This window comes from Rhinoderma darwinii, chromosome 7 (assembly GCF_050947455.1).
Source record: "Rhinoderma darwinii isolate aRhiDar2 chromosome 7, aRhiDar2.hap1, whole genome shotgun sequence".
In the NCBI taxonomy this organism is placed as follows: domain Eukaryota; kingdom Metazoa; phylum Chordata; class Amphibia; order Anura; family Rhinodermatidae; genus Rhinoderma; species Rhinoderma darwinii.
Genome location: NC_134693.1, coordinates 129,940,795 through 129,966,628, shown reverse-complemented (window position 1 = coordinate 129,966,628; position 25,834 = coordinate 129,940,795). Strand labels below are relative to the sequence as shown.

Below are 25,834 nucleotides of genomic sequence, written 5' to 3'. Positions count from 1 at the left end.
AAATTATCAATTTAATTAACTTTTATTTTTTTCCTTCCAGGTTTTACATTGAAAGTATAACATTTCTGAAAGAAATCACAACGGTGGAATTGTTTTTTCTCAATGCAAAAGCCTGTGTATTCAAGGTAATATATTTGTAATTCCAGATATTGAGGAAGATTTACTAAGCAAAATGCGTCAGTTCCGTGTGCCACATTTTGTTACGTGTTTTAGACATTTTTTGCACCTTCCTCATCAGTTCTGAAAAGTGGCGTGGCTAAAATGATTTATCGTAGACAGTTTTATATGCCAGCCTTAATAAATTAGGTGCATCTTACTCCAACTTTCTTTAGATTAAGAGGCGCACGCGTCTTAATAAATTAGGAGCCTTCTCTGGGTGTCCAGAAAATTAAATCTACTTCAGCTATAGTAGATTTACGCTATCATTTACACCAGTTTCATAAGTTTAGAATAGAAAAGTCGCAACATTTTTGCGCAAATGGCAAGTTCATGCGCAAATTATGACTTTTCTATGCCAGAAAACTGGCGTAGAGAACTTCATACATTCGGATTTTTTAAAACATTACATATTGTTATAAACAAAATTCTCAACAAAAGAAAAAATAAATATATTGTATATAAATGTATCATTCCTGCAATACATAAGTAATGTACTGGTCATAGAAACACGCCCGTGCCCCTTTTCGGTTTCTAGTGGCAAACAAGCAGATGACAGCTTTTGGCAAATCGCTATCCCATGTCTGTGGTCCGCTTTACACCTGTGGGTTCCCAGTGCGCCCACAATTCACCCCTAGATAACAGCTGATTGTGCGGAACCAGCAGCGAGACCCCTGTCTATAAGGGAACTGCGGTTAGAGGAGAGTTAGTTTAAATCTCTCTTGTAAAGCCTTATCTCTTAAAAGACATTATCAACTGGCAGAACATATTTTTTATTGCCCAAATGCATCTAATATAGAAAATAAAGCAACAATTCCAATACCGTTTTGTGTATGCAGCTATTATGCGGGCCTATGTGTCTCCATGGAAACTAGCTGCTGTCTAGGGCAGAATATGCATTACTTTTAGGGGGGAATAACGGTGCCATACGGAGTTAGTAAAACCGTATGGACTTCATGTGCTGCCGGTACAGTCTGTTCGCATGGCTTTGCTGTGTGCATGAGGCCTTATGGTCTAGAAAAAAATTACCTGCAAGTAAATGTTGTATTTTGTTAATGACTTGTGCAATCTGAGAGGTTGAGCTTGATAGACGTGTCCTTCTCCTCAACCGTGCGGCTATGTTACGCTTTATACTTTTCCATAAACATGGAGGTTATGGTTTTGGCATCTTGCCATCGGCATCTTGCATAAAACTGAACTACCGGCTGTAGAGGTTGCACTTTGAATGACAATGTCAGCACAGAAATGCAGAATTTAAAAGACGCAGAAAGAGAAGAGGGCGAAGGTCATTCCCAACCGGCTGGAGAATCTGCAGCGCGGGATCAGCTGATACCTGAGCTCTTACAGGTGTCGCACCTCAGCCCCTTTTTATAACTATTGAACTGCTGGAGGATATTAGAGCGCGGTATTCCTCAGATACACCCATATACTGTAGGTTATACTTATCAGGGTTATAAATTCAGAAAAAAAGGCATTAGTCCAAATCATTGAAGGATCCTTAGTTATTACCGGAACACAACATCCTGTACCTGTAGAGGGAGCCGACCCAAAGAGCAAAAACACACGGACTGCATGACCCGTGCCGCAGTTTCTTCTCCTTCACACACAGAATTTTTCAAAATTGGATCAAAAAACTTGTAAAAACGCAGCAGTTTTGAAATTTAACATGCGTTTTTAATGGCGTTTTTAGTGGTGTTTTTAATTTGGTGTCATTTTGTACATGTTTTTTTTTTATGGCGTTTTTTAAACACTATGTGTGAATTCTGCCTAAGACCCTGTTCACATGACAGAATTTTTGCAGCGGATTCCACCACATAATTCCGCCTCCCATTAATTTCAAAAGGGAATCGAATGCTTTTTTTTTTTCCGCGAGCTGATTTTTTCAGCTAGCAGGAAAAAGAAGCGTCCTGCTCGATCTTCGGGTGGATTCCACCCGAACCTCCCTTTGAAGTCAATGGGACGAGGAATATTCCTGCCGACGGCAGGAATAATTCTGTGGCGGACTTTAAAATCCTTTGTGTGAACAGGGCCTAATGTTCCAGGGATTCAAAAAAAAACAAAACACGAAATTGCCCAAAATGCTAATATATGTTAAAATAATAAAATTCTTACCTTTAGAATATATCATTGCTCCCTCGCTGCCGCTGTTCATGTCTCCGCTGTTCAACTGCTTTGTGATAACGAGTTGTCCATAGGGATGACACTTCACGTGAGCACACTAGCCATAATTATTGTCCTGATGTCACTGTGTTTGACATGTAACTGCAGCGGCCCATGATTGGCCGGCCCGCTTACCTAAATATCCTCACGTCAGCAGTGTAAACGGATGCAACAGAGGACCTGAACAGCGGAGGTGAAGGAACAGTGAATCATTTTAAGGCCCTGTCAGATTTTATAAGAATTTCTACAACCCCATTCACATGCTGTGTAAAAATTTCTGCACCGTAGAAAAAAAATCAGCTGCGGAAATAAGTAGCATGAAAGACAATTGGGCTCATTTTCGTGCAGATCTGCTACACGCCAGCAGCACGTCCACAGGTCATGTAAGAATTAGTGTCGGATTTGCAATTTTCAAATTCGACACGTGTTGAATGTAACATTTTTTTTTTAGCATTTTGGGCATTTTAACCGACTATCAGAAAACCATCTGTAATTTTTGCATGCAGGTTTTTATTGAAGTCAATGGAGGTTAATACACCATAAAAAAAAATGGAGTCAATGCAGATTGATTACGCCAACGAGGTATTCTGAAGTTATATCAGTAAAGTCCGGCAGATGGGACCTCTACACATTCAAAATATCTGGCTCCATTACATTCAAATGCCCCCCCCCCCCCATCTCCGTCCCACATCTACTTTACTCCAAATATATACATAGATTACAAAACCTGTGGGCTCCTCTAGCGGGAATAGAAGACAGAATATTATGACCATTGATGTTGGTGATTTCTGTGAAGTTAACGTGCCCAATGTTTGCACACTATTTTCTATTAAATGGATCCCATTAATTTAAAGGCTCCCATATGTTACTCTTGGATGGTAACTGACAGACGAGAAATAAGGGTCGTCTTACATGGCCCGACGTCGGCCATTTAAACGAGCGCCAATCAACGAGACAGCTCGTTGATCGGCGCTCGTTTGCTCCTTTCACACGGAGCTATGTATGAAGACGAGCGCTCATTACTACGATCGCTCGTCCCCATACACTTCTATCATGTCGGCAGCGCGCCTCCCTTTTCACAATGGGGGATGTGCTGCCGATACCAATAACATTTTGGGCTGCCGATGAACAAGCGTTTGCTCGTTCATTGGCTGATCGTTGCCCTGTTTACACAGGGCAATGATCGGGAACGAGCGTTCGATAGGGCCTCGTGGGCCCCTTTATCGGACCTATTTGACTGGGCTCTTGGCAACAATATCTCCTGTGCCTGCCCTGATGGCCGCATTTCTACAAGAACGAGTCCCGCTTTCAGCGTCCACAGTCATTCTCCATTGGAGTGAATGGTAATATACAGACACACTAATAAATGGAAAAAAAAACAGAAGTGGAGTGAGGACATCATAAAGTACTAAATACTCTGCTAGTTCTTTATTACCCAACCTGACTGAGCAGTTATATTGACCCTTTATAGTTATGACCCGGTAATTGCTGATAGAGACAGGAACGCAGCAACCTCGCACCCCCACGATTAATTATCTTCAGCTTTGCAACATTTTCCCATATAGCTGATACAGATCTGTCCACTGTCACTGTTATTTAGATAGACTTTAACAAGCAATAAAACTTGTTTGTTTGATTCTTACAGAATCCTTAAAGGGAAAGTAATAATATTGCAGTACCACATTGATTATCTCAGGAACATAATATTGACAACATCCTTATTATAATTCTATTATGAAGAATGTTTCCTTATGGTATTTCCTTTATTACAGTTCAGGAAATGTTTATGTCCACCATTGGAACCAACTTATTTTTATTGCTCCAATGCTTTTAAAATGAGAAATGAAGCAATTTTGCAAGTAGTATTTATTAAAAATCTTCTATGTGTCTCCATGGTTACAGACTACAAACATATCCAGTGTAGTCTGATCCTGTAGTCATATTCCCTCCAATCTGTCCAATCTGTCCCCTAATTCATGCTCACCTATCGAACAAGGGCATACACAGTATAAAGGCAGACCATGCAGCCGCTATGCGGCCCTTAAAGATTGACGCCATTTTTGGTCCCATCCTCTTTGCTACTGTGCAGGACTTCCCTCTCTAGAGTAACTGCACTATCCGCAAACAAAGAGGGTAGGGAATTGGCCTACGGGTATGTTCACACGGCAGTGTCCGTAACGGCTGAAATTATGGGGCTGTTTTCAGGAGAAAACAGCCCCGTCATTTCAGCTGTAACGGCATGTGCAGGCGTTGAACGCCACGTCCATTACGGACGTAACTGGAGCTGGTTTTCCATGGAGTCCATGGAAAACGGCTCCATTTACGTCTGAAGAAGTGACATGACACTTCTTTGGCACGGGCGTCTATTTACGCGCCGTCTTTTGACAGCGACGCGTAAATATACGCCTCGTGTGAACAGACAAACGTCAGCCCATTGCTTTCAATGGGCAGATGTTTGTCAACGCTTTCAAGCCGTAATTTCGGACGTAATTCGGGGGTTAAAACGCCCGAATTACGTCCGTAAATAGGCCATGTGATCATACCCTACGGGTTATGGAAAGGATGTGAAGGGGGAACAAAAACCATAGCCCATTTATCCTGTATGGCAAAACCTGGTACCAAAATAGAGGGGCCCATTTTGATCTTTACTATGGGGCACTCTCTCTTTTATGTACGCCATTGCTACCGAATGTACACTACCGTTCAAAAGTTTGGGGTCACCCAGACAATTTTGTGTTTTCCATGAAAACTCACACTTATATTTATCAAATGAGTTGCAAAATGACTAGAAAATATAGTCAAGACATTGACAAGGTTAGAAATAATGATTTCTATTTGAAATAATAATTTTCTCCTTCAAACTTTGCTTTGGTCTTGGAATGCTCCATTTGCAGCAATTCCAGCATTGCAGACCTTTGGCATTCTAGCGGTTAATTTGCTGAGGTAATCGGGAGAAATTTCACCCCATGCTTCCAGAAGACCCTCCCACAAGTTGGATTGGCTTGATGGGCACTTCTTGCGTACCATACGGTCAAGCTGCTCCCACAACAGCTCTATGGGGTTGAGATCTGGTGACTGTGCTGGCCACTCCATTACAGATAGAATACCAGCTGCCGGCTTCTTCCCTAAATAGTTCTTGCATAATTTGGAGGTGTGCTTTGGGTCATTGTCCTGTTGTAGGATGAAATTGGCTCCAATCAAGCGCTGTCCACAGGGTATGGCATGGCGTTGCAAAATGGAGTGATAGCCTTCCTTATTCAAAATCCCTTTTACCTTGTACAAATCTCCCACTTTACCAGCACCAAAGCAACCCCAGACCATCACATTACCTCCACCATGCTTGACAGATGGCGTCAGGCAATCTTCCAGCATCTTTTCAGTTGTTCTGCGTCTCACAAATGTTCTTCTGTGTGATCCAAACACCTCAAACTTCGATTCGTCTGTCCATAACACTTTTTTCCAATCTTCCTCTGTCCAATGTCTGTGTGCTTTTGCCCATATTAATCTTTTCCTTTTATTAGCCAGTCTCAGATATGACTTTCTTTGCCACTCTGCCCTGAAGGCCAGCATCCCGGAGTCGCCTTATCACTGTAGACGTTGACACTGGCGTTTTGCGGCTACTATTTAATGAAGCTGCCAGTTGAGGACCTGTGAGGCGTCTATTTCTCAAACTAGAGACTCTAATGTACTTGTCTTGTTGCTAAGTTGTGTAGCGGGGCCTCCCACTTCTCTTTCTACTCTGGTTAGAGCCTGTGTGTGCTGTCCTCTGAAGGGAGTAGTACACACCGTGGTAGGAAATCTTCAGTTTCTTGGCAATTTCTCGCATGGATTAGCCTTCATTTCTAAGAACAAGAATAGACTGTCGAGTTTCACATGAAAGCTCTCTTTTTCTAGCCATTTGGAGAGTTTAATCGAACCCACAAATGTAATGCTCCAGATTCTCAACTAGCTGAAAGGAAGGTCAGTTTTATAGCTCCTCTAAACAGCAAAACTGTTTACAGCGGTGCTAACATAATTGCACAAGGGTTTTCAAGTGTTTTCTAATCATCCATTAGCCTTCTAACACAGTTAGCAAACACAATGTACCATTAGAACACTGAGTGATGGTTGCTGGAAATGGGCCTCTATACACCTATGTAGATATTGCATTAAAAACCAGACAAAAAAGTCATTTACCACATTAACAATGTATAGAGTGTATTTCTGATTCATTTAATGTTATCTTCATTGAAAAAACTGTGCTTTTCTTTCAAAAATAAGGACATTTCTAAGTGACCCTAAACTTTTGAACGGTAGTGTATGTTAGCAAGAAGTAGAGGACAGATGCACGGGAGTATGACTGCAGGGTTTGTTTGTAACCATAGATAAACATGTAAGTCTGCATAGAAGCTGTATACACAAAACGGTAGGATATTTTTCATTCAAGCAATGCAACAACAACAAAAATTGGGGGCAAAGTTATACTTACTTTTTAACACTACTGCTAATATCATTATGAGGGCATTCCCAGACAGGGTAATTGAGGGGTTAAGCTTATTAATACGTTTAATGAACTGTAAAATCTCCAAGCTATGAATCTGCAGTCATATTTATTATGTAGATTTCCTGTGCGCTTAATAAACCGACTCACATTGATAATCCTTTGCAGTTTTATCCTGAGTCCTGCAATGTTCCCCAACGTAGACCGACAGGACGAGCGCCTAATTCGCCTTCTGCTACTTTTGCAGGTCACAAAGCCGACTTAACACACCCTATAATAATTCCCTATTGTTCCATGGGTGCGGTAAACTTCACATGAACTCCTGTTGTTAGGAAGAATAGAAGCTGACACCAAACTTTAATATCCTTTTAACCCTTCATGCGGCATTATTTGTTTATAGTGAAAATGGGAAGGAAAGTGACCACAATAGTGAATGGCTGTAAACGGCTCATTGACAAGTCATGCTCCATTCACGGACTTGTCATTGGGATGGGTGTAATGATTAGAGATGTACATAGGGGGCAGTGTAGGGGGGTAAGAAACTTTAGGGAGATTTAGGACGCACCTGCAAGAGCTCGCCAAATCATCTGTGAGATCAGGGGTGTAGCTATAGGGGGTGCAAAGTTAGCAGTCACACCCAGGTACCTGTGCCTGAGGGACCAAAATGCACCCCTGTCACTTAGGGAGACACCGGTGTTATTCCTCTGCAGGAGCTGTAGAATAAAACAGGGAAAAATCACATGTGGTTTTATTGTGAATTACCGAAAAAATATCCACTCCCTAGATCTTACCTCATCCCGACCTATGGGCGAAACTATACAGGGATACGGAAGAAGCAAGGTGGGTGGGCATGTTACACATTTTGCATTGGGCCCCTTTTCGCCACCAGCAATTTGAGTGCCGGAGCCAGATCTTCGAAAGAGCATGGAGGTTTGGTGGTGTCACCTCCCTCCTCAACTCTGCATTCACATAACTGGGTTGCTGCGGATCATGGACAGGGGCCTTAAGGCTATGTTCACACGGGGTCTTTTGCCGAGTTTTTTGACGCGGAAACCGCGTCGCAAAACTCGCCAGAAACGGCCCGAGAACGCCTCCCATTGATTTCAATGGGAGGCGTCGGCGTCTTTTTCCCGCGAGCAGTAAAACTGCCTCGCGGGAAAAAGAAGCGACATGCCCTATCTTCGGGCGCTTCCGCCTCCGACCTCCCATTGACTTCAATGGGAGGCAGGAGAAAGCGTATATCTCGCTGTTTTATGCCCGCGGCGCTCAATGGCCGCGGGCGAAAAACGGCGCGATAATTGCCGCGTGCAGGGAGAGGAATATCTGCCTCAAAGTTCCAAACAGAATTTTGAGGCAGATATTCCTCCCCCAAAATACTCCGTGTGAACATAGCCTAAGGGTATGTTCACACAGCAGCCCCCATTACGGCTGAAATTACGGATCTGTTTTCAGGAGAAAACCGCTCCGGAATTTCAGACGTAATGGCATGTGCAGGCGCTTTTCGCTGCGTCCTTTACGGACGTAATTGGAGCTGTTTTTCCATGGAGTCAAGGGAAAACGGCTCCAATTACGTCTCAAGAAGTGACAGGCACTTCTTTGACGCGGGCGCCTTTTTTACGCGCTGTCTTTTGACAGCGGCGCGTAAAAAAAATGACCGTCGGCACAGAACATCGTAAAGCCCATTAAAATGACTGGGCAGATGTTTGCCGACGCTTTGGAGCCGTATTTTCGGACGTAATTCGAGGCAAAAACGCCCGAATTACGTCCATAAATAGGGTGTGTGAACCCAGCCTAAGGCTCTGTTCACATTTGTGTCGGAGGCTCCGATCCAAAATAAAATGACAGGCCCCATGATCGAAAGCAGACGGAACCCGTTAAACTCAATAGGTTCCGTTGAGCACCGTTGGTGTCCGTCATACAACGGATCTGTCTCTCCCATTTATTTTCCGTTCTGCTCCTATGACGGAGCAGAACAATGGAGACCCTATACGCAGATGTGAACAGAGCCTTAACAGTTCGTTATAAGAGAGAGTTCTGATACATTGTAAGAAGGAGTGGACCTGTGTTAGCTGTAGATGATCAGGCATCGATTTTAAGTCCGGATGTAAACATTTTTTTTATTAAATGTTTCCATTCACTGACAGCAAGCCAAGATCTTTAAAATGGTGAAAATTTAAAAGCAAATTATTTTGGATTTAGGGGGGTCTGTTCTGGGGTCTGTATTTAGGGGGTCTGTATTTAGGGGGTCTGCTTTGGGGTCTGTATTTAGGGGGTCTGGTCTGCGGTCTGTATGTAGGGGTCTGGTCTGGGGTATGTATTAGTTTAGGGGGTCTGGTCTGGGGTCTGTATTACTTTAGGGAGTCAGGTCTGGGGTCATTATTACTGTCGGGGGTCAGGTCTGGGGTCTGTATTTAGGGGTCTGGTCCGTGGTCTGTATATATTTAAGGTGCTTGTTCTGAGGTTTGTATTTGTTTAAGGGGGTCTGGTCTGGGAACTGCAATAGTTTAGAACGTCTGGGGTCTGTATGTATTCTAGGATGTAGTCTGGGGTCCGACTTTATTAATCTGAGTAAAAGGGGTGGTCCGGGCATGTGGATAGATCATCAATATAGAAAAACCGGTCCGTGCCCGGACAACCTCTTTAATGTATCGGCCTGGGCCATGGTGTCTGAATTTTTGTGTTTCCATGAAGGCTGGAAATGGCTTCGGAAGTGACGAGCAAAGATGTCTGACCAGGAGAAGTCGCCATAGCGGTCTGTGTCAGATGGAGAAGAAAAGAGAACAACTCCCATCAGAGAAGACGTCACTTGTGAGTCACTGGATCTATAGGAGATCTGTCCTCTCCTGATTAGGAAATCCTTGTATTCCACATAAAGTCTTTGTGTACCCAGGACTAGTAGATAAATACGAGTAATATTCCCATTGTCAGGAGGATCTGTCCCTGCACAGTGCGATACTGTCAGCGATGGTTGTAGATGTCAGTATGTAGGGACACAGCCCTTTGACAAGTAGAATCGTAACACCCATTTGTCAATGCTCACACAGAAAGGTAGTGTTCACTATAGACACAGCAGAGCGGCGGTGGTAAAGGGGGGCCCAAGTTTGTGGAATAGCCAAGGGCCTATGGTCTACTTAATCCGCCACTGTATACAGGGTCAGAATAATCGGACTGTCCCACTAAAGGATCATTACGTTTGTTTTGACACAATGGGGTCTATCTACACCAGTACCCATGAGGGCCAGTAGAGCACAACTCCACCTGAAGCTGACATTAGAGCAGTTGTCTTATCACAAGCGTCTATCACTTTTTTGGGGGTAAGCTTATTAATATGTATTGTTGATTTGACCTGTGTGAGCAATAGGTAAGAATGGAATTAAAAGTGGACACGCACATGTTCTGTATAAATCAAGGCTGGAAGAACTGGACATAGAATTTCTTGGCTCCCAGGCAGGGCAAAATAAACTTGTTGGTTCTATGGTAGTAAAGTGGTTAAGGATAGTAAGGCCTGGTGGTCTAGAGTGCTGAAGGGGTTAATGCCCGCTTCCATGGTGGTCTAGGATAATTTGGGTGTTCATGTTAATATCCTTAATGACCTAGCATAGTTATGGGGTTAATGGCAAAATCACTGGTGGTCTAGGGTAGTTATGGGGTTAATGGTAATATCCCAGACGATCTATGGTAGTTAAGGGGTTGATGGTAAAATTTCTGTGGGTTTAAAGTAGTTATGAGGTTAATGTTCGCTTCCATGGTGACCCAGGGTAGTTATGGAATTAATGGTAAAATCCCTGATGGTCATTGGGTTAATGGTAATATCCCTGGTGGTCTAGGGTAGTTATGGGGTTAAGGGTAATATCCCTGTTGGTCTAAGGTAGTTATGGGATTACTGCTAAAATCCCTTGTAGTATAGGGTAGTTATTGGGTTAATTGGAATATCCCTGGCGGTCTAGGATAGTTATGGGCCCAGTAGGTTACTCACATTTCTAGGCTCCAACTTTATCTCTGCTGCCTGTGCCAGGCAACTATACATGATGAGCTAACCTCTGCAGAAAATCATTGGCCGCAGCATTGAGGCCAGTACAGCATCATACTGTCCATCTGCCCGCTACTTTTGGCTAATATACATTTGGTATGACTGCACAATCAGACTACACAAGTTTGTTTGTAGTCTGTTACCATGGAGACACATAGGTTTGTAGAAGGAGCTGTATAAACAGAACACTAGGAAATCAAGCCCTGTTCATTTGTCATTTTAGATAAATTGGGACAATTAAAATAAATTTGTTGCAAAGGTGGACATACCCTTTAAGTACCATAAGTGGCCATATTGGTTGTCACTGAGCTTTTCTGGAAAAATATATAACTAAGAAACCACTGAACAGAATTTTAAACAACTTCACATAGAAGGACGATTCAAGGACTGATATTTAGAGGTGACTTTAGTGAATTTTCTTGTGTCCTCTGCTTCTACATGTCATGATGAAGTTTGTACACACTGTGGTATCCAGTGGAGCGTTGCCCTCTGTTCCTTTCACCGGAATGTTAATATTGTGCAAACATTTGTCAACATATGGATCAATTAATCATTATCATAGATTCAATTACAATATAATCATTTTCCCTAAAGGGGGTTTTACACAGGACGATTATCGTACAGAGAGTTCAGAGGACGCTCGTTGGCGATAATTGCCCTGTGTAAACAGGAGAACGATCAGCAGATGATCGAGCAAACGCTCGATCATCTGCTGGTCATATCGTTTTAAAAAATTAAAATATTATCGTTGTCGGCAGCACATCTTGGTGTGTAAACAGGGAGACGCGCTGAAGACATGATAATAATCTATGGGGACGAGTGATCGGAGTAACGACCGCTCATCCCCATCCTTAGCTCCGTGTGACTGCACCGACTGAATATCGGCTGGTGTAAAAAGTCAATAAATGATGTTTGGTATTTGTTAATGAAGTTTGGCTTAACGATGATCTGCTGATAGATACATTGTAGATGATTAATTCTCCGCTCATCCTCTCATTAGCACAACGTGACAACATACTACTAGTGGATGTGATGTCACCTGTGTCTGTGCGCTAAGGGTAATTGATATCATGTAATAACTTATACATTTATATAGTTTAGTCCTTTCATATATATACAAGGATCAGTGCTGGCGACTCACTAATGCAATAAATGCCCGGCTACAAGGGTGAATCTAGCCTTTCTGCTGATTGAGGCGGGGCGCAAAATGGAGCCCCCCTCCTTAAATTAAAGATGAGAAAGAAGGTCAGGTGTATATGGAGCTTATAGGATGCCACGATCATTACTTTCCCTTTAAATACACGTTCTAAAACAACATCCAGTCATATCCTTAAAAGGTTTGTCCGGTTTCAGCAAATTAATGTTCTTTCTTTGTATATTCAAAAGTTCTACCATTTTCCAATATACTTTCCGTATTAATTCCTCACGGTTTTCAAGATCTCTGCTTGTTGTCATTTAGTAGGAACCTTCATTGTTTACTTCCAGTGGATAAAATTCTGTCCATGGTCATGTGATGGACACACAGGTGCTGGGATCGTTAGAAGACAAAGTTCTGATACACGTAATGTAATTGTAACGAGCCGTGCACCTGTGTCCATCACATGACCATGGACAGAATTATATCCATTGGAAGTAAATAATAAATGTTACTACTAAATAACAACAAAGCCGATTAAAACCATGAGGAATAAATACAGAAAGTATATTGGAAAATTGTATAACTATTATTTATACAAAAGAATAACATTTTTGTGTTCAGAAACAGCGCCCCGCTTGTCCATGGGCTGTATTTAGTATTGCAGTGGTGTTAAGATTGAAAAGTATATTGGATTCCATGACAACGGTTAAATTGGGGGAGATTAATCAGAAGTATGACAAGGCAAAAGTGGAGTATAGCAACCAATAGCATAGCCCATAGCAACCAATCAGATTCCAACTTTCATTTTTCGAAGGCCCTTTTGAAAATAAAAGCTGTGACCTGATTGGTTCCCATATGCAACTACTCCACTGTCACTGTATGGCTAGCTTCACATGGAAAATAACATACATCCTTTTTCCAGTTGTTGCTTTATTGTGGGTGGAGGGGTATTTATGAGTGACCTACATTTTCCAGCCCCATTGAATTGACATGACGTGATTGGCGATCACGAGGGTTTGATAAAATTATACCTACGTTTTGTTTGCCTACTAATGCAGTTAAAAACAATCATTATATACTTTGTACTCCTTGCTTGATGTCCAATGAAAATAATTCATGAGCCACAATTTCGCGACCATTATCAACATTTCTTCTCATGCAGCATCCCATCCATGACGTCGGTACTGGTGGAGAATAGTCATTACAGACAGTGGGATACAATGATGTGTAATTACAAAGTTATGAGCACAGGTGACCTGCAGGAGTATTGGTAACCTTAGTAGAGACTGCTGTAAAATCCAAGTGGCCATTGTCCTTCACAGACAAAATTAAAGGGGAACCTCATTTAAAAAGTTCGTAACATCCCCAACCCCCAAAAATAAAGCCCAACCTGGACCATATGAACCATAAAGGCAGCCCATGCAGCTCTATCGGGTCCCTGTAGAGAGGGGGACCAGCGCAGGTTAGCTGCACCCATATTTTAATGAAAACGTGTGCCGAGATCCCCTCCAATGTAAGAACACAAGTTTTTGAAGACTAAACCGAAGGATCACGGAAAGGAAATAGGGGTCAATAAGCAGCAAGTCCTCGTGTAGAAGGTGGTTAGGGGTGTGTTGCTGTTAACCAGCACCATAAGGAACCCCATTTTAATCTTTGCTACAAGGCTCCTCAGTCCTCACCTCTATATTTACCCCTGAGACCCACTAACGAATTACAACCTCTGCTTGCTTCAGCAATGTTTGATGGACCCTACACGGTTGGAATTTCTTTTGCCAGGCACTAACAGGGAGCAGAACTGACATCTGACAACCTAGTTCCCTTTCAAATCTGGTTGTCAAGATTAAACCAGGTAAAGAGGCATTAGGGAAAAAAAAAATTAAACAGTCTCTTTAATTGTAAGGCTTCGTTCACATCTGCGTCAGGGTCCCGTTCTGACGTTAGAGTTTTCCGTCAGAACGGGACCCTGACTGAAACAAACCGTTTGTCTCAGTTGTGCAAGGGTTCCGTCGTTTTGATGGAATGAATAGCGTAGTAGGCTCTGGCGGAAAGCTCAGACGGAACATCGTAACGGAGCCCTGACGCAGATGTGAACATAGCCTAAGTTGTATAATTGACTAGGAAATCTTGTTGACAACCAATATGGCCGCCGTTGCAACACAAGCAGGAGTGGTCACCCGGCTTTAGAGTCCAGCAATAATGACAGAAATATGAGATGGGGGGTGTATCGCTGGATAACTAGCCAGATTTGCCAGTTAGGAGTCTTGGAAAGCTAGATGACAACCCTTGTGGAAACTATAATGGTCGATATTTCGGTTGTTAAGCGGCTTTCTCCAAAACTGAGTAATGTAAACATTTCGTAAAATTAGTTTTTTAGCAACCGAACATAAAAGGAGGACTTGTATGTTCACACAGAGTTTTTTGCAGGCAGAAAATACTGCCTCAAAATTCCATTTGTAATTTTGAGTCATATTTTGATCTGCCTGCACGCCGTTTGCCGCGTTTTTCGCTCACGCCCATTCAGCGCCATGGGCAAAAACGCATCGAAATACGCTTTCTCTGCCTCCCATTGATGTCAATGAGAGGTCAGAGATGTAAACGTCTGGAGATAGGGCATGTCTCGCGGGAAAAAAACGCCTCCGCCTCCCATTGAAATCAATGGGAGGCATTTTCTGACGTTTTTTGGCGCGTATAACGACACGGTGTCCGCGTCAAAAAACGTGTCAAAAAACTCTGTGTGAACTGTGTTTTTTTTTTCTTTCGGTCTCGGCATTAAAGGGGTTGTCCACAATTATTGAAAAAAAATAATGGCTGCTTTCTTCCAGAAACATCACCACAGCTGACCCCGGGTTGTGTCTTGTATTGCAGCTCAGCTCCATTGAAGTAAATGAGGCTGAGCTGAAATACCACGCACAACCTGTGGACCAATGTGGCGCTGTTTTTGGAAGAAACAGCCATGTTTTTCTAATCCTGTACAACCCCTTTAATGCTCTCAGGTTTGCTATGGTGTTCTCCTTTAAGTTGTGTAATATAATGCATTTATTTCATAGTAATGTTAAAAACTAAAGTCAGCCTATAGCCTCTATAAATAAACAAAATTCTACAAACTGCTGTCCTCTGCTGCTTGTTTTAGGCTTCTCCGTAAAAATGTCTCTAGCCTGCCCCCTATTGATAGGGCTGATTATAGTCCCAACATGTGTTTTTCTTCCTTGCTCAATACACTTGTTTTCTGCCATGGTGTTTTCCCTACGTCTCTAGTCTCTGCCAACACTGGGTTAAAACTTTCAGCAAAGCAATGAAAGAAAAAAGTTATCAGTTCATCCACCAGTGGATATGAACATTTTCTGCATGAGATCCCTGAGCTAGAACAACAAGAGCTTGCTTTGTGTCCTGCTGCACTTGTCTGTGTATATAATACCAAACCTTGAAGTGGAACCTTATCTCTGGGCATCAGGAAGAACCATGCACCCATAGCGGGTAAAACTGGGCACCCTAAATGCCCAAAACTATGCCCGGCCACTACGGGGTCCTTTAAATACACCCACGATAACTTTCTTTGCAGATGATAGAATATGCTGCATCCCTACCCCATAAACATAAGCTTACCCTGCCTGCAAAGTGTAAATGCAAAGCAGCTCACACCTTTGTATGTAATCATATCCTCTGAGGACTGGCTACCCCTGCGTTGCGGAATGGTACAGTCTGTTGTTGTAGCAGAGCCCAGCGGCAGTGACACTATAGCGATTACCCACAGCCTGTGCTGACTCTGTTCTTGTGTTAACAGGGGCAGATCGAAGTGGACAGCGAAACCGTCTTTAAATTGGCTGCGCTCATTCTGCAGGTAAGCATGCATGCACTCCAAAGTTTGTTGCCGCCAATGTTACGTGATCACTTTTTGCAGAGACTGGCATTACCGCAGGTTGCAGCTTTTATTGCCATCCTGTGCACTTTGTCTAGTTTGCTGCACTGTTTCTAGTTCCATAGGTGATGCAGAACAATGAATTTTGGGAAATAGCTGGGACAATTTAGACGCCCCTGGGGTAATGGTTCATTTAATCATTTCCATTGTAGAGCGAGGTGTAAATGGTGTGTCATGAAAGCCATGTTCACATGTGTGGCATCGGTCTGCTGCAGTATTACACCTGTCAGATGCCACATGGGGGCTTATAAAGGCTTTTCCCCCCATTGAAGTGCCCACAAATGCGCTGGGGATATTTTAAAACCTTCTGTTTTTCCGCCAATATCATTGGACATAAAAAATAAATTGTTGCAGTCTTGGGTTCATGTTGACATTAGTTGCATGGCACAATCGCCGCTGCACCGGTACAGGCGCTTGCAATGTTAAAACCATGGCTGAATATTGTGGCTCCTGTGACCTTCTAACCTTAAGGCCCTTCGACACGGGCCAATTATCGGGCAAACGAGCGTTCACAGAACACTCAATCCCATACATTTCCCTGTGTAATCAGGGCAACGATCAGATTATGAACGAGCAAAAACTCGACTGATAGTATCGTTTATGCAGCCGAAAATATTATCCATGTCGGCAACACATCTTTGTGTAAACCGGGAGACGCGCTGCCGACGTGATAGAAATGTATGGGGACCAGCGATCGTTGTAATGTTCGCTCCTCCCCATACACAGCTCCTCGTGAAAGGAGCAAACGAGCGTCGATCAATGAGCTGTCTCGTTGATCGGCGCTCATTTACGCGTAGCTTTCCAGTAACAGAGCTGAAGGACAATGAAGCTGAAGAATGATAGGAGTAGTAGTAGTTTAAATAACCGATTGCAGATCTTCTATTTTTTTGCACTTTGAATACATAGAAAACGTAATGCTTGCCATGTTTAACCTACGTGTGTCCAGTTGCTGTGGAACTGCAAGTACCAGCAATTTTTTTCTATGCCAAATTCTTATTGGCTAGCAAGGCCTTGAGGTCAATCGACAGTCTAAAGCCGTACACATGACAACTACTTCTCCCGACACCCACATAAACATGCACGCTGAGCCGATTTTTTTTTTCGATAGGATGATAAGCTGCTGCCCGACACCTGTCTCAAAGGATCGGACATGTTGAAATCCAGTCAAGCTGCCCCCATACACGCTAGATTGTTGGCTGACCTCGCCACAACCGCGAGTTTGGACGACAATTATCAGGATACTCGCCGTACAAATGAGCCGCATGTAAACAAACCCCGTCTCTAGGAAAGCTGAAAAACAAGCAATATGGCCACCGTTACATCTCTCTGGTTGTCACCCAGATATTCCTGCTCCCATATTGCCCTATAACTGGGCAGATTTACTATCCTGTGTGACAACCATCGTGTGAGCTGCAATGGCGGCCACATTGGTTGTCACTCAGCTTTACCGGAAACCTATATACAGTGTCTAAGAAAAGGCCGAATATACTTTTTAACAACAGGACATATATAGGTCATTTATTTTTATTTCAAGGGGAAATTCTCGAGTTGTGGTAAACTCCACCTTTGGGCATTTTTATTTTCCAGCCAAATCCAAGTACAGCAACATGGTAAAGATGAATTTCTTGTTATCTGCATGTTCAGACATAATGATGGTATTCCACCGTCCTTTGAGATAACATCCCATTCATTTCATGTCCTGCTGGGTGTTTGAAAGATGCAACAGGTCCAAGATAAGATCCTCTTCCTGCCCAGATAAGTCTTGGGACATATTTTCCATTCCTGACTTTTTGACGTTTATGTGATGTTGATGAAGAAAGTTTCCTTCTCATATATCAGTCCTCGGGCCAGTCCTTGACTACAATACATGGATCTTATGAAACATTCATGGTGTTTATTAATATTGTATGACCTGACGTAATCCTCACTGCGGCCACTGGATGGTAATCCGGCTTTTCAACTGTCCGTAAATTGGCTGACATGTTAATGTGGCGGGAAAAAAAATGACATTGCTACTAAGAAAATTGTAATATAAGGAGGTTTAATCGGTATATCCATTTCAATAAATGAGGCCTTTTGCACCCAAGCATTATATTCCTGTCCAAACCACGGGCTAACAAGGAAGCATATTAGGGCAAATCATAGAGAGGGGTCCCCGTCTCAGAATCCCTTCAATGAGTTGGAGCACAGAGCTGCTCACATGCAACGGCTATAGCCCTGGTGGACTCAAGCTTTCTATATATTACATAGACGGCCATTGTTCTGAATGGCCGCCATGTAATATCACAGTTTCTCTGCAGTCAGTCTCATATTCCCCAGGCAAGATGTTAGCCCGGGGTCTCAAGAGCAGACTCCTGCCGGTCAGCTGATCACAGTGGTGGGTCTCGGATTAAAGCATCAGCACAGGTTCCCTTTAAATTAGGCCATTTGTACAATTTCCTATTAGAGGGGTTGCCCGTTTCAGCAAATGTCGTTACATTTTTTATTTTATGTTAAAAAAAAATTCAGATATAATTTCTGTATTAATTCCTCATGGTTTTTAAGATCTCTGCTTGTTGTTGTTCAGTAGGAACCTTCATTATTTACTTCTGTTCATGGTCATGTGATGGACACAGAGGTGCACGGCTCGTTAGGCTAAGTTGACACGGGGCAGATACGCACGCAGCATATCTGCCTAGTGCGCCGCAGAAAATTCTGGGCGAAAAACCGCACCAAACTGTGGGGCAGTTTTTCGGCCAGAATGTCCACTGCGGAAAACTGCAGCACTTAGCCGGCTTGCCTTTTGGGATGACGAGACAGCTGCAGCCTCTGATTGGCTACAGCGGCGGGCACATGGGATGAAGCGTCATCCCAGGAGGCCGGCTCTCTGATATCATCCAGGCCGGCCTCCTGGGATGATGTGTCATCCCATGTGACCGCCGCTACAGCCTGTGATTGACTGCAGCAGTCACATGGGATGACATGTCATCCCAGGAGGCCGGCCTGGAGGAAGAAATACAGACTCCTGGGTAAGTATAAGATTTATTTTTTTCTGAGTTTCGTGTTTTGTGGCGGAATTGCTGCGAATCCGCAGCAAAAAAACGCAACAACTACTAATTGTTACGGGTTTTACCTCACCATGGATTTCAATGGGGAAAACTCGCAACAAATAAGCTGCTGAATAAAATTCCGCACCGCAGCTCAATTTCTGAGCGTTTTTTTTCCGCTCACTATTTGCGCAGCGTGTGGATGAGATTTGTTTTATCTCATCCAATTTGCTGTGGATTTTCCGCATGAATTCCTTTGCGGAAAATCTGCAGTATTTACGCAACGTGTGAACTGACTCTTACAGTTACAGTATGTGTATTGGAGTTCTGTCTTCTAATGATCCCAGCGCCTGTGTGTCCGTCACCTGACCGTGGACAGAATTTTATCCACTGGAACTAAACAATGAAGGTTCCTACTCAATAACAACAAGCAGAGATCTTGAAAACCGTGAGGAATTAATACAGAAAGTATATCGGAAAATTGTAGAACTTTTCTGTTTCAATATGTGTTTATTAAACCGTTGAAACATCAGAAAATATATGTGAACTGTTCTGCTCGCAGGTAGAAGTAAATAGTTAAAGTCTCAAATAATAATTAAATTGTTAATTCCTATGAGTTTTAACATTTTGAGAAAATGGGATTTAAAATAATCATTGTACAAAAAAATTACATTTAATTGCTAAAACTCGACTACATTAAAGCTGAGTTAGTGGGGCATTTGCACCCTCTGAATGGCCCTAAGGACAGAAAAAGAAGTGAGGCCCATTTGGCCGGCAGCTATCTCTTGTATACAGCCAGTTTAACTATTAAACTACAAGTGTCCAGTGTGCTTTGCCGGCTGAGAATTGTAGTTGCTTGTTAATGGAAGAGTCACAGGTTGTAAATGCATGCCAGCGAGTTTTATCCAGCTGAGACAATCCTAACTTTTTTTTTTTTTCCATATGTAGGAGGCTCGGGGAGACTACAGTAGGTAATTAATCACCGTCTTTTGTCTCTTGTACATTCATGTTCAGTGTTGGGTTCTGAATGGTAGGCATAGCTGCCAAAGTCTACATCTTCCCCCAGGCCACTTGAAGTTATGTCTGCAGTGCGGGGAGAGTAGTCTGCAGACAGGGAGGGGGACTGGTAGGGAAAGTGTGCTGACAATCCAAAAATAGGTTTGGATAACATCTCCTAGGTTTCAGCCCAAAATACATCAACTCAGACACTGAATGCATTAGAGCTGTCTGTCATCCTGGGGTTTAATTAATTCCCTCCCTTTTCATTATATTCTTTACTTAGGTCTTGTGGTTATGAACAGTCCCTGTTTTAGTGCTGGATGATCATTTGTGGACATTTTTTTAGTTTTTAGTTTTTTTTTAGCTCAATGTCAAGTCAGAGTGAGTAACCGGGCTCTTTATCCCAAAATGATTTTGTATTTTACAATGTACAGATATATATGTATAAGAGTCACAAAAGTCAGAAAACATCTTACGTGACCCATTGAGTGAGTCAAAAGTCAAGGAACACCTCGCTTGACCCATTGAGTGTTGAGCTTTGTGTGAGGATCTACTGCTGGGCCTTGGCTTCATTGTTGGGTAGACAGGTGGTTTTCGAGTCAAAGACAGTCACATATGATAGTCGGCCGGTAGCCCACTGTCGTCTTTATTGGGTGGAAGGCTTGTCTGTGGGCATCTTCTGGTCTTGAACAGTTTCATGTGATGGTTTACTTGAGGGGTCTGTGTTGGGTGGTCTATGAGTATCCTATGCCAAAGACAGTTTCCTGAGAGAGTCCACTGGTGGTCCTGTCTTCTGTGTTGGGTAGAGTTGGAGCCCTTTTACCCAACCTCTCAATTTCCCTTCTCGTCTCCTTCTCTATAGCCAATTACACTTGTTCATCTAATCTGTGTGGGGAGGCACTATGAAGCATTATACTGTGTGGGGGCAGCTATGGGGGCATTATACTGTGTGGGGGGCAGCTATGGGGGCATTATACTGTGTGGGGAGGCACTATGAAGCATTATACTGTGTGGGGGCAGCTATGGGGGCATTATACTGTGTGGGGAGGCACTATGAAGCATTATACTGTGTGGGGGGCAGCTATGGGGGCATTATACTGTGTGGGGAGGCACTATGAAGCATTATACTGTGTGGGGGGAAGCTATGGGGGCATTATACTGTGTGGGGAGGCACTATGAAGCATTATACTGTGTGGGGGCAGCTATGGGGGCATTATACTGTGTGGGGGGCAGCTATGGGGGCATTATACTGTGTGGGGAGGCACTATGAAGCATTATACTGTGTGGGGGCAGCTATGGGGGCATTATACTGTGTGGGGAGGCACTGAGGGCATTATACTGTGAATGGAAGTTACGTAAATACCGTAGCAGTTACGGAAGCAGTGTAGCTCGCTCTATTATGTTGTTCCGTAACACCCATTCACCTCTATGGAAGTCTACAGAAGCAGAGTAGCACAGCAAACTACGCTGTTTATGTAAGCCTGACCCCGCCGGCCGGACGCCCCTCTACAGTTATAAACATGCGTTGGAGGGCCCACTGGGTTTGGGCCCACTCAGATGTGTTTCGTCGCCCACCTGTGCTAAACATAAAGTTGTCCTTTAATTTTATTTTTTTATTGACTTCCCTATGGGGTCCCCCCTGCCTGCTCCATTAACTGCTACATAATGGCTGGCACGAGGCACAGGAATTATAGGTTCACGCTGCACTTTTTTTAAGCACTGTTTACTCTTTAATTCACTTTCTACCTGACAAACATACGAGGAACAATACAGCCTTGGAGAAATCTTCCATTCTATAAGTGCATAGACCTATTAGTAACATGTCACTGAGCAAATACGGATCATAAAGGTCACACATGGGCCTGTTAATGATTCATCCGTCTTTCCCTTTTTTTCATTGCCAAAGTGCGAGCTAATAAAAATGTAAAGTCCTTCCCACACAATGTCACAGGCCCGGGTTTAATAATAACCAGTGACCATTTGAACTTGAGACTGCCCAACCTAATCCATTACTTGTGTGTAAGCAGCTACATTGTCCCAGGCTCGATCATTGTGTTTATAGGAAGGGGTTTTACATGGAGCGCTCGTTCGCCCGATGATTGGTCCGTGTAAAAGGGCATTGAGCCTGGGGTTTGTTTGTTTTTGGGGACGACGACTTTTTTAGGAACATCTTTATTTGAATGGGCAACTGATGACAAAATGAGACAGATTTGAATTCTATAGAAATGGTTTTAAAGGGTATGTATACATTTGCAACCACTCGTTTATTGTTCAGCGAAACAATTAAATAATCCGTTTTATGTATACAGCTCCCCTGCAGACCTATGTGTGCCAATGGTTACAAATTACGATACTGCTTCTGCCCCTCCTCGACAATAGAAGAGGAGGCAGATGGAAGGCATCAACACGTGACTGCGGGATCAGACCAAGGATTATTTGCAGTCCGTTACTATGGAGACTCATAGGTCTGCTTTGGAGCTGTATGCACAAAATGGTAGGATTTTTTTTAGTCGAGACTATATACAAACTTGCTTTATTAATTATTATAGATGCATTTGAACAATTAAATAATGATGGGTATGCAGGTTGTTGTAGTTTCACACCAGCTGTGGAGCCTCAGGCTACAAACAACTGACCTATAGTATTATTTCTATCAACAACATTTTGCTGGTTCTCAGGCAACTCCTAATTTCTCAAAATAATCAAAGCCTTTCGCCCATTTATTCTAATGTGCCAACCTGATTATATAGGGTTGGGTGACTACTCTAAAATCGAGGGCAATTATAAAGATATACATTTGTAAGGCAAGATACTGTAGACATCCAGTGCATGGCCCTGATCCGGACAACAGCCCTCCATAGAGTCAGGGGGGCTTCTAACCTTTCTTCTGCCTGAGTCAAAAAATTAAAAAACTTCCCAATTTCGACCCCACCCTTAACTCGCCAAATGGGAGATTGAAGAGTTCACATTTAGACTGTATGTTGCCAAAATGCTACCCCCTGCTGTAAGGGAAGGGTGCCACATGAAGCAAAAATATTCCCCTGCATAGAGGGCAGTGTCCCTGGCTGCCATGTGTCCACCCCTGTGACAACACCTACTGTACCCATAACATAAGTGAGCCCATAGATGTCCTAACAGCAGGGAGGATAGCTGGATCAATCTTAACAATAGATTCATTCAAGGTCTAAGGCAACCTGGAAGCGCCGCACATCAAAACCGCTCCGAGGTGTGTGCTCCGTGCTTTGTACATGTAATAACCTGGTCGTACAAACCACATTTACAACAGTGACAGTCAAGGTCAGCAGTCACCGGTGAAAGATGTGAGAATGTGCAGGCAGCAAAGGATTTTTCTTTCCTCCCCTGGGAAAGGTGCGATATTGTTAATACAATACGTGGAGAACACTATAGATTCCCTATATGCTAGATTGACAGGTCAGACATCAATGGTGTTGGCCCTTTGATAACATTTCAAAGGTATGGTCCAGCTTGTAAGTGACATTTTTACAGTCGTCTTGAAGCCAGTCCTCTTACATGGGCCGTGTAAACGAGCGCCAATCAACGAGACAGTTTTTTGATCGGCGCTCGTTTGCTCCTTTCACAAGGAGCCATGTTTGGGGACAAGCGATCGTTACTGGATCACTGATCCGAATACATTTCTATTATGTAGGCAGCATGTCTCCCTGTTTACACATGGGCATGTGCTGTTGACAACGATAATATTTCTTGCTGCAGAAACGATACGATCAGCCGATAAACCATACCTCTCAATTTTCAAGAATCACAAAGAGGGACAACCGATGCGGCCGCGTCGCGGCAATTTTTTATCTTAAGCCACGCCTCTAATCCCACCTAATCCCCGCCCATACACACCCGATTCAGCCCACACAGTATCATGCTCCCATAGTGCCTCCTACACAGTATAATACCAAATAGCTGCCCCCACACAGTATAATGCCCCCATAGCTGCCACAATACAGTATAATGCCCCCATAGCTGCCACCATACAGTATAAAGCCAACACAGATGCTCCCATACAGTATAATGCCCACACGTATTCTCCCATGCAGTATTATGCCCATACAGATGCCCCCATGCAGTATAATGCCCAAATTCCCCCATAGAGCATAATGCCCCCATAGCTGCCCAATACAGTATAATGCCCCCTTAGCTGCCCCTAGTGCCAATGCCCTTGAAGATAGTGACACAGTGCCCATGTATATAGTGGCCATGTACCTAGCGCCACAGTGTCCCCCCCTGTAGATAGTGCCCCTATATAGTGCCACAATGTCGATGTAGATAGTGCCACACCCCTATGAAGATAGCGCCAGCCTCCTCCCATGTAGATAGCGCCATTGGGACTCCCTCTAGGAGCGAAATCCCCAGCCAGAGCATAGGCCTGGGATTCCACTCCTAGAGGGAAGACCTGATGTCACTGTCCATATATGGACAGTGACGTCAGTGGCTACCCCTTTAGCGGAATCCCCGTTGCCGTCTCTGAGGAGACACTGACATAAATGTCCATATATAGACAGTGACCTCAGGGCTTTCCTCTAGGAGCGGAATCCCCGGCCAGATCATCGGCAACGGGAATTCCGCTCAGGAGTAGCCAATAATTCTGAAGCAGGGAACCATCAGCTCCCTGCTTTAGAATTAGTTCAGAGTGGAGGAGCAGTGGGAGCTGATGGTTTCCTGCTTCAGAATTAGTTTGACAGTGGGACATACCCCCGACCGGCCGGGAGAGCGAGACCCCGCCCGAAATCCGGGACTGTCCCGCTGAATCCAAAACGGTTGGGAGGTATAGATAAACTAGTGTTTGCTCATTCATTGGCTGACAGTTGCTTTGTTTACACAGGGCAATGATCGGGAACGATTGTTGGCCCGTGGTAAAAAGGCCCGTAGGTAATTGGCCCGTGTAAAAAGGCCTTAAGTGTGTCATGTCTGACAGTCTGGTTGCTAGGGATACACTGCCTAACAACCTAATTGAAAAGATTGTCGTTGTCAGGTAGGATGCCCCTGGCAACTAATTTGTCTCAGATTACTCAGATTTTTAGCTCAAGCCAGAATTGACACTGAGGCCGGATTCACACGAGCGTTGCCTTTTTGCGCGTGCAAACAACGCAGCGTTTTGCGCGCGCAAACACCATTTGACAGCTGCGTGTGTCATCCGTGTCTGATGCGCGGCTGCGTGATTTTCGCGCAGCCGCCATCATAGAGATGAGTCTAGTCGACGCCCGTCACTGTCCAAGGTGCTGAAAGAGCTAACTCTTTCAGCACCCTCGACAGTGAATGCCGTGAAAAAAAGAAAAAGTTCGTACTTGCCTTGCCTTGGTGACGCGTCCTTGGTGACGCGCCTCTCGACATCGGGCCCCACCTCCCTGGATGACGCGCCAGTCCATGTGACCGCTGCAGGCTGTGCTTGGCCTGTGATTGGCTGCAGCTGTCACTTGGCCTGAATTGTCATCCCGGGAGGTCAGACTGGAGGAAGACGCCGGGAGTTATCGGTAAGTCAGAACTTCTTTTTTTTTTTTACAGGTTCATGTTTATTGGGATCGGTAGTCACTGTCCATGGTGCTGAAACAGTTTAACTCTTTCTGCACCATGGACAGTGACTATCTCCTGACGTCGCGTACCGATAATTTTTTTGCCGGGTTCGGCCAAATCGAGTTCGGCCGAACCCGATGAAGCTCGGTTCGCTTGTCCGGCTTCGCTAATCGCAAAGACACTCCGTTTGGATGTTCGGAAACAGAAAAGCACGTGGTGCTTTTCTGTTTACATTCATCCTTTTGACAGCTGTTGCGCAAACACGCAGTTCGCACGGAAGTGCTTCCGTGCGACATGCGTGGTTTTCACGCACCCATTGACTTCAATGGGTGCGTGATGCGTTGAAAACGCAGAATCAACGGACATGTCGTGAGTTTTTTGCAACGGA

The 25,834-nt window shown here is 43.8% G+C and overlaps 1 protein-coding gene across 2 annotated transcripts in view; it reads left to right on the top strand.

The window, feature by feature from the left end:
* The window catches only part of LOC142658178 (FERM domain-containing protein 4B-like), a 183,952-nt gene that overhangs the window by 87,923 nt on the left and 70,195 nt on the right, over positions 1 to 25,834 (top strand). The window contains exons 5-7 of one of the 2 annotated variants that reach the window (XM_075834025.1): positions 41 to 125; positions 15,746 to 15,802; positions 19,855 to 19,877. In XM_075834025.1, coding sequence (XP_075690140.1) covers positions 41 to 125; positions 15,746 to 15,802; positions 19,855 to 19,877 — 165 coding nt within the window. The remainder of the gene's footprint in view (positions 1 to 40; positions 126 to 15,745; positions 15,803 to 19,854; positions 19,878 to 25,834) is intronic. The other variant, XM_075834027.1, reaches the window with a different exon arrangement.